The 12,501-nt window shown below is 44.9% G+C and overlaps 2 protein-coding genes across 2 annotated transcripts; one reads left to right on the top strand and one right to left on the bottom strand.

Moving 5' to 3' along the window:
* The first annotated feature begins 464 nt into the window (after positions 1-464).
* si:dkey-243k1.3 (endonuclease domain-containing 1 protein-like) lies at positions 465-2,045 on the top strand. Its single transcript, XM_064972882.1, has 3 exons — positions 465-768; positions 1,018-1,174; positions 1,527-2,045. The coding sequence occupies exons 1-3, from the start codon at positions 472-474 to the stop codon at positions 1,928-1,930; spliced, it is 858 nt and encodes a 285-aa protein (XP_064828954.1). The 5' UTR covers positions 465-471; the 3' UTR covers positions 1,931-2,045.
* Positions 2,046-2,084: 39 nt separating this feature from the next.
* On the bottom strand, positions 2,085-11,571 carry LOC135546224 (TRPM8 channel-associated factor homolog). Its single transcript, XM_064974475.1, is given in 10 exon segments — positions 2,085-2,660; positions 2,845-3,182; positions 3,621-3,857; positions 4,727-4,940; positions 5,091-5,185; positions 5,441-5,995; positions 5,998-6,431; positions 7,024-7,679; positions 7,891-8,002; positions 11,471-11,571. Coding segments are annotated over 8 exon segments (2,748 nt in total). The 5' UTR covers positions 7,656-7,679; positions 7,891-8,002; positions 11,471-11,571; the 3' UTR covers positions 2,085-2,417.
* Between the last annotated feature and the right edge of the window lie 930 nt (positions 11,572-12,501).

The following is a 12,501-nucleotide window of genomic DNA, read 5'->3' as shown; positions in this document are numbered from 1 at the left end:
TTATATCAAACCAACTATGTCCCCTGTATCTCACTCTGGAGAGACAGACGACCTGACAGAGCAAGTCAAGTTCTCCACGCATCAACATTCTCCTCACCACCAATGAAATACAGCGAAAATACAGCATTACAGAAGTTGCAGATAAACAGAGTACACACAGCAAATGCATAACAGCTGGTCTGTGTCACATACACCCCACCTGAGAGAACCATGTACATTTTAATCTATCCAGTCCCATGTAACCTTCAAGTGTCAAGCGAGCAGAGATAGAGGAAATGAGAGTGTAACAAGTGGAAAAGCAGGTTAAAAGGGGCAGTGCTGGTTAAACGGGCTACACAGTTTCAACCATTGGGCTCTGCTTCAGAGGCACAGCTTGGTGCTGGACAGGTGAGTGGACAGACACAGCTAGTCATGACCAGAGAACACGAGGAGAAAGCAATCAGCTCGGAAGTAGGAACGCCCGATCCAATAATGTCGGTTCCGGTAGCCCTGTGTGTTCTCCTGGCTGGAACCCTGTCCCTCGTTGAGGGGGACGTGCTGGCCAACTTCGAGGACATCCCGGAGTGTGTTGAGTATTTCTACCTGGGGAAAGTACCGGGCTGGGGTGCTGCCACCCCCGGCGCTGCCCGCCTGTGCCAGCGCTTCTACAACAGGTACCACTTTGCCACGCTGTACGACACCAACCACCGCATTGCCGTGTATTCAGCCTACCGCTTCCAGCCCAGCAACGGAGGAGGCAGGGAGAAGCGCTGGTTTGTGGAGCCACAGGTGGGTCATGAGAACAGAGCAGATGTGTCTGTGGCTAGAAACAGGCCTGCCATAGGACGGTCTCCTCAACAACTCACATCCATAACTCTATGTTGGTGACCCAAATTCAAAAACGGCAGATTGTTGCCAAAATAAATTGGGGAACATTTTTTATTAGATGCCTAAAAAGTTGAGAAAGATCAATGATATTTTAGGTTTTGAATTGATCTGAAGCTTGGGGTTGTAACAGCAGTTTACTTCCTCTCCCAGCTCGTGAACCTTACGTGGGGTGCAGAGATGAAGGATGGGTACTGGCTGGGGAAAGATCACCCTGGGGTTTACCTGGGCGAGAGACAGGCACTCAATGAGGACTACACCCACTCTGGCTTCGACCGTGGCCATCTCAACCCCAATGGACACCATGCAGGTAGTCTACTCCACAATACCGGTTCTGCTTTGAACAGATTTCATGCAACAACATTTCAATTCCAATGTTGTTAGGAGTCTTAGAATTGTTTCTTAGTTCAGTGTGGACTACTGTGATGGTCAACTATTGAGCTGAAAGTTAAGTACAAGGTAAACCCAAGTTTATATACACAACCCAGCAAACACACAACGTTGCCTCAAAGTTGACTCCAAGTGGGCCTCAACATACCATTGCTAATCTGTAACATTTACTAATTAATCTCATGCCAAATTATTAAATCTACAGTATATCCCTCCTCTTTCTCGCTCCTTTTTAATCTCACACGGTCACCCCCCTTCCTTTCCTCCCCAAGTCCCCAGTCGTAACGCCACCTTCACCCTGACCAACGTGGTGCCCCAGAACCCCAAGCTCAACCAGAACGCCTGGGCCCGCCACGAGTCCCAGCTCACCGACCTGTTCAAGGCCCAGTGCGCCCAGGCCTACGTGCTGGCGGGCGCCATCCCCTCCACAGACAACTGGATTGTCAAGGACAACGTCCGACGCGTCAACATCCCCGAGTACATCTGGAACGCCTACTGCTGTGTGGACAACAACGGTGAGCCTGTCCGTAGCGGTGGCGCCACCGCCCTCAACACCGAGCAGAACCGAGTGGACCAGCGCTCGCTGCTGGAGCTGAACGGTTTCCTGCAGCAGTACTCCAACGCGCCAGTGGGGGAGCTGTTTCACAACAACTGCCAGGCAGTGCCCGAGGAGTAGTTTCTCCCACTCCTGGGTTTCTAATCCGTATTTGACAGTGGCAATGTGAGCTAAAACTTCAGTTCACACATAAGTTTCAGTCTTTCAGCCAAGTCAAGTGCTTCCTACTGTGAAAATGACATCATGAACTACAGTGGATAAATAAAGAACTATGTTTGGAGAGATACATATTTTATTATTAGTTATATGTGCTTTCTAGGAATAAGCAAGAATAATATAAAGTATATAACAAGAGGTACATTTCTTTAGCTTTGTATACAGTATCAAAAACACATGAGACTTCAGAATAAGCCCTTTGTGACGACTTCAAAAACCGTTACAAGTATTTATTTCTTTGCACAACAGACGTAACCATGATTTCTACACCAGGCCAGCAAACTCCTAGTCACCACTCCTTTACCTTAACCCATCACCAAACGGTATTTACCTTTCACCAGCAATCCCTGACCTGTGACCCCCAATATAATGGGGTGACCTCCTCTATTGTTCAGCCATACTGGGCCATAGGGTGGTCGCTCCACACTGGCATGTTAGAGAGCTTTTCCTCTGTAGCGGGCTCAATGGGCCAGCCCCAGGCCTTGAAGAAGGGAGCCAGGTTCCTATTGACCGCCAGGGAGAAGGTCTCAGCATACAGGTTCATCTTTCCCTGGTTGTCATTGGGCACGTTCTGCATGGTGTGGTAGGCAGCAAACACCTTCTTGAAGGCGTCCCAGCCAAACTGGTCCTGGAGCTGGTGGGAAGGAGGACGACAAAGAGAAACTGCTTACACAAACTCAACCCGAGATAAAGTAACTTTTTTTAAGCATCTGTATTTTCCTATCGGTCTTTCACAAGCACTAACTATAGGATTTGTACACAACATACTCTGCAGCAGGGCGTACTACACAGTACACATCACTAGAATCTCCTGTCACCTGCATGTAGGTCTCCAGTGCCACCCACATGTCCCAGCTGGCCAGATTCCTGCCCCCTTTAGCGTACCCCTCGGCACGGCTCTGTCGGTTGGCCAGCGCCATGTTGGGGTGGGCCTGATCCCGTTTCACCCCCAACACCTCCTCGTGCACGTACACGGACCACAGGTTACACGTGCACTCAGTGGTGTGTGAGGGGAACTCCCAGACTCCTCTCTGCTGGTTGTGGCCCAGCTCGTGGATTATCCCCCAAAGGCCCGAGCTGCGGGCTGCCACAGGGTTCATCAGGTCTGGGGCGGAGGAGGATTGTATCATGATAGGGTAGCCTGCATGCATGAACCCTGTGGGTGAGGGGGGGGGGGGGGGTCAGCTCAATGTCTGGATACTAACAGGACAGAGGTTGTGCAGTCCACTCCAATACACTCTTTAATAAATTGTTCCAAAAGGGTCCTACGGCTGTACCGATAGGTAGAACCCTTTAGGGTTCTATATTGAAGCAAGAATGGTTCTACCTGGAAGACAGCCGAAAGAACCCTTTTTGGTTCCAGATAGAAGCTCTTTTTCTACGAGTGTAGGTCACTCTTGCTCCCCTAGAAACTGTAAAGGGACTGTCCTACCTGACTCATAATACATTTTTGAAATATTTGGGTCAATGTCTTTTCAGATCTCTCTTTTTCCTGTTCATATCCAGCAATTACACAATCCCTGGTCCCCTACCATGGTCAATTCTAGTCAAGACAGTTTGTCCACGCTAAGAAATAAAAGGGACAGACGCTGACCATGGGAGATCTGGACATCGGCCACAAAGCGCTCCTTGCGAGGGAACTTGGCGGGGATGGAGGCCAGGTCAGCTACCCCCCTCATGATGTCATCCCAGAGAGCTGCCACCAGGTCAGGCCGATCCAGACCTCGGACCACGTCAGAGTGGACGGTCAGGATGATGTTCTCAAACTCCATCTCTGCCCAGGGGGAAGGGGCGGTCCGCAGAACTGCCCAGTCTGCAGGCGTGGTCACCCCTAGAGACAGGAGAGAGGCAATAGTTGGAGGAAAATCCTGGATCATTTCACTGAATGTATTACTTTCACGAGGTGTTGTGACTAGGTTGAGTACCTCTTCATAATCAATCATGAAATCCATAGGACTAGCATAGGTGAGCAACATACATTAAATGGCCTTCAAGATGACTATTACCAGACAAACATTTGGTACAGTGTGATTTCCTACCACAATGATAAGTAGCACATTGAAAATCAATTCTCATAACAGCGGGGAGTTCAGTTTTAGTAACACAGCTGCAATTACACAGTATGTGAGAGCATCGCTGTTCTAAGCTTAGTGTATCTCTGTATTCTACAGATGTTTCACGCAGAACAACGGCTCTGTCATTTCCTCTTTAATCTGTGGCAGCCGTCATCAACGTACATTCAAAATGGCAACAGAGAGCAGGAAGCAACTCAATTATGAATTAGGAATACATGAATAGCAGATCAGAATACATGAATACAACTCTGGGAATTTTCTTTTTTTTTAAGAGGTGAAAATATATATTTTGCCTGGATGAAGTCAAAGGGGGCCCAGACAGACATTGTAAATGAGTAAATGAGGGGGCTGGATGGAGTAATGGACTTTGTGTTATCTTTTATTCACCTGGTATTTATCTAGGTTAATCTCATTGAAATACCCTTTCTGTAACACTTTCTATGAGGCAGCAATATGTAATAATGGCACACTTGGCGCATTATAACACTTGCTATAAGCCGTCATGAGTTATAACAGCTCATAGTTGTAACACCTTTGTAATAAATCACTTGGATGCATTATAAGACCAAAGTGTAAAATGCATCATCGAGCCCCACCTCCCTCCCTCTCCCACCCACACACTTACCAGTCTTGTAGTAGGGGGCCGGCACAGCCCCCTGAATGATGACCTCCACCCCCTCCACCTGGGTCTTAGGAGGGGCGATGAGATAGAGGAGGCCGCCCCACAGGTTCCATACCTGCATCATCTCTGAGTCTATGGGGAAGCGCTCATGAACCACTGGCGCTCGCCTCAGCTCGTTTGAATTCCCAATGTTGTCAGTCTGACAGCCTATCTGGACCTGATGGTAACAGGGGCATCAGTCAGTCAATCAATCCACAAAGTGCTTTTGCATCAACATGTAAAGGGCTTGATCTCTAAACAAATAAAACATGATTTGCTTCAATAGACTTTAGAGTGATAAGACATAACAAAAAGCAGTATTGGATACCTTCCAGCCCTGGTTGACGAGTTGTGGTGGCATGGCCATGTACGTCCTCATCCCAGGGGAAAGGAACAGACCAGTGCTGAGCCACTCCTCTCCTCCTAAGACAATGTTCAGCAGTGGTTATACTCAAGCACAACTGTATAGAATAATAGTGAGTGCATGGTTAGAAACATGTATTCCCACACTAACCAATGAGCTTGCACATAAGCAGAGTAGCTATGGCGAAATATATTTTCTTGCACCCATTTTATCTAAGCCATAACTCCTGGTGTTTCATATTGCTTCCCAAGACTAAACCATCTCCATTAGACCCATGATCCTCCATTTTAGAGTGCAAATGAGAGCTAACTGACCTGCTGTATTACAGTTGATCCTAACCCTGGCATTGGACAAGGCGGGCATCATGGGCTGGTCTTTGATCAGGTAAGGCAGTAGGGCGTCTGGGTCCTGGCACACCTTGTACACCTGCGCGCCTACACTGAGCAGCAGGTGGTCCTTGGCGCTTATCACCGGGCAGCTGTGGCACACCTGGGGGATGCCCGTCTCCTTCAGCACGTCAGTGAGCATGGCCAGCACCGAGGTGTATGAGGCACAGTCGTGAGCCCGCATGTGCAGGTAATTGGCGCAGTCGCTGCCAAGCTTCTTCAAACACGCCTCCTCATGCTCCGTCAGCGTCTCGCCCTGGGTCACGTGGCCAGCAAAGCGGCGCAGCAGGTGGCGGAAGTGGAAGCCCTCGGAGCAGGTCTGACCTGGGACGGGGGCCTTGTAGCAGCCTGCGTCCAGAGTGTTCCCCATCAGGCTGAGGCCCATCTTGTTGAGGATGTGGTTGCCTGCGTACTCTGTCATGGTGTTGTGGCCCGGATTTGTCTGGGCCCAGTACCATGCATGGCCCCCGATCAGCAGACCCCACCCTCGGCTACAAAGTCCTGGATTTCATCGGCCTGGGCGTCGCTGTAGGAGGTGCAGACGTAGACGCTAAGCTCCTTCCTGAAGCCGCTCTTCACACAGGGCAGGCCAGACTTGCTCAGCAGGGTGTGGGCGGAGTCGAGCTGGGGCAGGACACCTACCAAGCCGTTACGGCCCTCGTCTAACCAGCGCACGGCATTGAGCATGAAGGGGGACATCTGCTCTCGGCCCAAGTATCCCTCGTGGGTGATCACGATGACTCGGCCCTGGCCGTAGTATGCCCCGGCCAGAAAGGCCCTGCCGTCCTTTGTGGTGCCGATGGGGAATGCGAGAGGGCCGTGTACCAGCAACTCTGAGAAAATAGCCCCGCCCTGGATATCAAACTCTGTCACACCCTCCAGCAGGAACTCCAGGTCATCCTTGAAGTCCTTGCCTATCCTAGGGAAAGAAATCAAATCAAATCAAATTTTATTTGTCACATACACATGGTTAGTAGATGTTTATGCGAGTGTAGCGAAATGCTTGCGCTTCCAGTTCCGACAATGCAGTAATAACCAACAAGTAATCTAACTAACAATTCCAAAACTAATTTCTTATACACAGTGTAAGGGGATAAAGAATATGTACATAAAGATATGAATGAGTGATGGTGCAGAGCAGCATAGGCAAGATACAGTAGATGGTATCGAGTACAGTATATACATATGAGATGAGTATGTAAACAAAGTGGCATAGTTAAATTGGCTAGTGATACATGTATTACATAAGGATGCAGTAGATGATAGAGTACAGTATATACGTATACATATGAGATGAATAATGTAGGGTATGTAAACATTATATTAGGTAGCATTGTTTAAAGTGGCTAGTGATATATTTTACATCCTTTCCCATCAATTCCCATTATTGAAGTGGCTGGAGTTGAGAAGAGAGTGAAAGGGTAGGTATGATTTGACATTTCCGTTTTACTACAGTATCTCTATATTAATATGCCACCTTCTCTTCTCTCTATGAAGTGCCCAATACTTACGCCACAGCCAGCCAGTTGGAAGGGATCTGTGGAGGCACAAGGAGAGTACCCAGCTCCCCAAGGTGCTCCGAGAAGTAGATGCCAGCCACGCTGGACACCTTGTTCCCAGGGAAACCCTGCAGGGTGTTCTGTTTGGGGTGTTCCTCCGCCCAGCTCCACGCCTGACCAGCAATCAGCAGCCCGCCCCCCACCTTCAGGAACCCCACCAGCTCCTTCACCTCTGGGCCCACGCAGTACGCATCTGTCACATACACTCCCAGGCCCTCGCAGAAGCCCCCCACCTTGGGTTGGAGGCTGGAGTGGCTGAGGTTGTCGGCTACGCCCTTACAGCTCTGGTGGACGCCGACGGTAGTGCTGTCACAGGAGGAGCCTGTCAGCCAGGTTAGGGCATTCTCCACTAGGGTAGGAAAGGCGGTGAGGTAGCCCTCATGGCCCAGCACCACCACCCGGCCTCGGCCGTAGAATGAGGCAGCCATTAGGACCTGGCCACAAGCGCTCATGGCCAGTGGGAAGGCTTGGTCGCCAATCAGTACTAAGTTGCTGGGTATGTTTGGCCCGTTGAGGTCCAGCTCCTTTATCCCCCCCATCAGGGCAGAGTAGGCCTCCTCACGGGACATGCTGGTTTGGGTCATGGCTTAGTCAGTAGGCTGACGATCCTGTAGGTGGTGGAGGAGAAAAAAAAGTTTTTAAAAGACAGATATGTATTAAACAGTATAAGTACTGGAGGGTGACAGTCCATGTACATGCATTTAACTCTTTAAACTGTTGCTATGACAAAACTAGTTTTTGAATTTTACGTTGCGGTAATCTCTACAACAAAAGTATCATACATAATTCAGAACAAACGAAGGCATCTGTAAAACTTACCTAGATACAAAGGAAAACCAACCGCTGAAGATCAGAATCAAGAGGAAAATGGAGCTCAGAGCAAGCAGAGCAGCAAGCTGTGTTACATTCCACTTAGCATACTTGGAACAGTCTGAATGAAGGGAAGAAAGAGATCATCGTATCAGCAAATCAAGCGAAAGGAGAAGGGAGGGGTGTGTGTGTGTGGCCAATGACTGGCAACTGTGACCTGAGCAGACAAGGTGGGGCAGGGGAAAGGGAGGCATCTGTCAACAGTGAGTCTGTATGAATAGCTTACAGTCTACTCACATGGGTGGAGTCTGTCAGATACCAGAAGAGTTGCCTAATACGTATTTTTTATTTGTTTTATTTATTGCAAGAATAACAACCATAATGTTAATAAAATAGTTATGATCGGAATTACAAGAATAAGCATAATGCCATTTAACACCATCAAAAGTAAACTTAGGGAATTCTGGAGACTATATACACAACCATTAATGAATTTCAATCCATAGTTTACTAGAATGGCGGCATGAACAAAATAAATGCTCTATAGATTCTGAATCAGAGGAACAAAAAAACACAAGGCATTTTGTCAAAATGTAATATATTGTGCAAGAAATCATTAACAGGGTATATGTAAGAAAATATTCAAAAATTGGTTTCTTTAACTTTTGGGATAACTAGAAAAGTAAGGTAGAATGTAGTCGTTTTTAACCATAGCATGGGTTGGTTACTTCCATAGCAATATGTTGAATTAGAATCACCAAAAATGACTTCATTAACTCCCAATCGTATCCACTTATTGTTGAATATTTTATCCAAACGGTTCAAGTCATTCATTTGTAAACTTAGAAAACAGGAAACAACCTCATAATATAACAAAGTGTTCTTAATAAGTCCAAGTAAAGGAAGTGGAATTACTTTGCAAACCTTAAATATATTCTCTCTGAGTAGTATTAACCTGAAATTTACCAATGAACTCATCAAACGGCAGAAACTCCCCAGTGTTGCCTAACAAATCACATACAAAAGTAATACCCTTGTCAAACCAAAGGCCGTTGAACATGGATTTCCTATTAATTTTAAATTACTCTATTATTCCAAATCAATGTTTTATGGAGGGAAAAACTGTGAGTGAAATCATTTTCCAGGAAAATACAATTTGCTGGTGAAACTTTGACAATTTCACAGGTCATTTTGGAGGGTCAAAGTCACATTTCATTAGGAATTCAAATCCACCAAGTTTATTAAACTGACTGTTAGGGATATGATAGCACATAGAAATAGGATTAGACAGACATAAATTCAACAATTTCATTCTAGAAGTACCCACTAACGACTAAAAATCAATAGCCTGTAAACCTCCACGATCTTAAGTCTTTCACTAATTGAGATTTCCAAATATAATATCTTGTATTCCTCCAAACAAATCTAAATATTACAGAATTGACTTTAAAAAATGTTATTAGAAGAAAGAAAAAGGAACTGACTTGGGAATATGATTCTAGATGCAACCGAAAATTGAGATATCGTGATGCAGCCACTGACTTAATGAAACTCTTATGGAATTAATCCTATTATCGCCGTTTAAAGATTCTCTATCTGAAACGTTTGGCATAGACATGGGCTAGTAACTTAGAGCCAGTTGCCAACAACGTAATTGGTGTCCAGGTCAAGAGAGTCCTTCTTTGGTTTGGGAATAAGAACTATTAGTCCCTGTCTCAAAGAAGGTGGTAAGATAGCATTAGCAATACCCTCTTTGTATACCGAAAGCAATAACTCTCTAATATCAAGCCAGAAATGTCAATAGAATTCAGGAGTCAGGCCACCTGGTGCAGGAGATTTACCTAAAGGCATTTGTTTAATGGCTTGGTCCAACTCAGTCATATCTATATCAGAATCACAGAGTTTCTTAAACCTGTCTTCTATAGGCTTAACAGAGTTCTTAACTGAAACCAAAAAAAGGAATCGAAGTCACCTTCCGAAAGATGAGATTGAGACAGCGTACTGTAGAAAGAGTGTATTTCCTTATTAATCCTTCAAGATCATCAGATAGTGTCATTTACATAAATGGATGAATTATTACTATTACTAGCCTGTGTTTTTTCCACCTTTCTCAATCCATTTGGCCTTTGAACAGATGAAGGCACCTTGTGCCTTATCGTTGTATATGTCGTCCAGTTCACATTGGCATTTAGCAAGCGTGGCTTTTTCATCTTCATTTAAATCAAGTTTATTGCTCGGCCTTTTAATATCAACAATAATAATATCTGCTTGGAGAATCTATTCCGAGCTAGCATTTTAACAGTTGTGATGGCAAGACATTGAATTCTGAATTGAATAATGTCCCATTTGTTAGTAGAAGAAAGAGCAGAATTGAGACAGGACTCTCTGATAAGAGTTTTAGACTGTAAACAAAATGAACCATTCTTTAAAAGAAGAGTTACATTTCCAGTATGCTTTAAAAAATCTCTTGTCATTATCAAAACAAAAGGAAGGAATAATAGAACAATGGTCTGTCAGAGGAGCTGAGGAACTACTACATTCACTGACAAGATGCATAAGACTGGAAGATGCCAACCAATAATCAATTGTAGATTTGAATTGTCTGTCCCTAGTTGTAGAGTTAAAATAAGAAAAGTTTGTTTCTGAGAATACCAAATATTGGAAAGTTGAAAGTTGGAGCAGAAATGAAGAGTTAAGTTACTACAACACTGGGCTGGATGCCTGGTGGGATACCTATCCATCCAGTCATCAGGAGCAACAGTTTCACCTCCAACAATAATGTTATCTGTTCAATATTTGTTTTTCAACTCAGTTAAGACTTTACTAGATGTTAGAAGATTGTTTTTTTTACTGTATGTTATAACCATACATATTTACCTATATGTAACGTGACCCTTTATATTAAAAAACAATATATATCCAGTGACCCTCATCATCACACCTGCTTTCTAAAACGGTACCTGGAAAACGTCTGAAAAGTATTGCCACACCAGCAGAATGAGATGAGCCATGGCTAAACCTGATCTTGTCACCACATTTTTTTAAATCAGCATCTGAGCAATGTGTCTCTAGAAATAAAAAAAAACACTTGGCATTTAATGAATCTTTACAAAAACTAAAAATAACCTTGCGTTTTATATTGTTACGTAAACCCTTGGTGTTTAAGGATAAAAAGGAAAGATAAATATTGAAGAGTATCCTAGAAAAAGAGTTGTCTAAAAATAAACAGGGACCCAGAATAATATAAAAGTAGCATACGCCCCATCAGAATGAACCTGACGAACAGTAACGACCATACAAAGGAAAATAAGTGGATAGATCGTGTAATCTTATATTAATAGTTAACATTTTCAATTGAACTCTCAAACTTAAAATACATACATATCTGAAGGATAATCAAGCCATATTAAACATAAATGGAGATGTAATTACATAATATCGATCTTGAAACAAAATGAACAAAAACCACATTTAGTATGCTTACGTTGGTTAATGCTCACATCCAAAACTCGCCACTACAAACATTACCGCCCTCTGCAATATAACCTATATGCCGTGTTCAGATAAACGACTGCATGAATAAACTCACCAGTTGAAAAAGTATATGGCTTCAACTTGTAAAGCGTGAATCAGTCAGTCACGTTCCTCCACCCTGCGGGGGTCAATGACAGCAAACCCCTGGCGAAAGAATGCTTTTACCACCTGCGTCTTGCCTCGTCGACTTGTGGCCACAGCTTTGCACCGGCATCCCTGTCGCGCTTGCTCAATTATTCTGCAAAGCGAATGACTTTCTCCCTGCAGATCGGCGCCAGCTTCGCAGCTCTCCAAACCTCGTTTCTCACATTCCTCAACCGCTCAACGCAAACATAATGATGACCTGTCTGTCTGTTCTTCTCCTTTCTCTTGTATCCGAGACTGTGTACAACATTTTACCGCGATGTTCAGGGTAGCAGAGTGATATGGAACAAACTTCCCAATAATGACAAGCACAATCCCTCTGATATTATCACCATCAGTTTCAGGTAACCTGTTCGGTCGCAGCCCCCATCGACGCTTGTATCGGTCCTGTTCAGCACTGGCTTGTGCGCAGCACCTCGTTTTCTTTGGTCAGGGCATAAATGTAATTTTTCAAGTGGTGATACCCTTAATGCCTGCTACATTCAAATCTGTCATTTTGGAAACGTCTGCAATCTAGAGGGTATTGTTATGAATCATCTCATTAAAGCCATTCAACCGAATAGCTTGTTCGTCAAATGTCTTGTTTAATTAAACCCTGGATTGCCTTCATTGGTGATAGGCTGGGGTGGTTTAGTCTGCCCGGCGTCACTTTCTCGTAATCTCTTCAAATTGGGGGGTTTCGAATGGGTTATTGGGCACCTGTACCGAAAACGAATTTACTCCGTCGTTGGTACCGTTACTTCTGGGAGAGTGTCCAAATCGTTCATATAGTTGACAGTATCCACCTGGGTTACGACAGCTCCCTCTACATTTTGCTCGCTTCCAGCTAATGTTACTAGCTAGCTAACACTGATTTCTTGATGTTCGGTGAACCACCAAACTAATTGAAATAGGGGGGAAAAAATACAGTAAGAAACGTAACTTTAACTGTGATGGTCGTCA

The sequence above is a fragment of the Oncorhynchus masou genome, chromosome 9 (genome assembly GCF_036934945.1).
Source record: "Oncorhynchus masou masou isolate Uvic2021 chromosome 9, UVic_Omas_1.1, whole genome shotgun sequence".
NCBI classification, from domain to species: Eukaryota; Metazoa; Chordata; class Actinopteri; order Salmoniformes; family Salmonidae; genus Oncorhynchus; species Oncorhynchus masou.
This window is presented reverse-complemented; position numbering and strand designations above follow the sequence as displayed.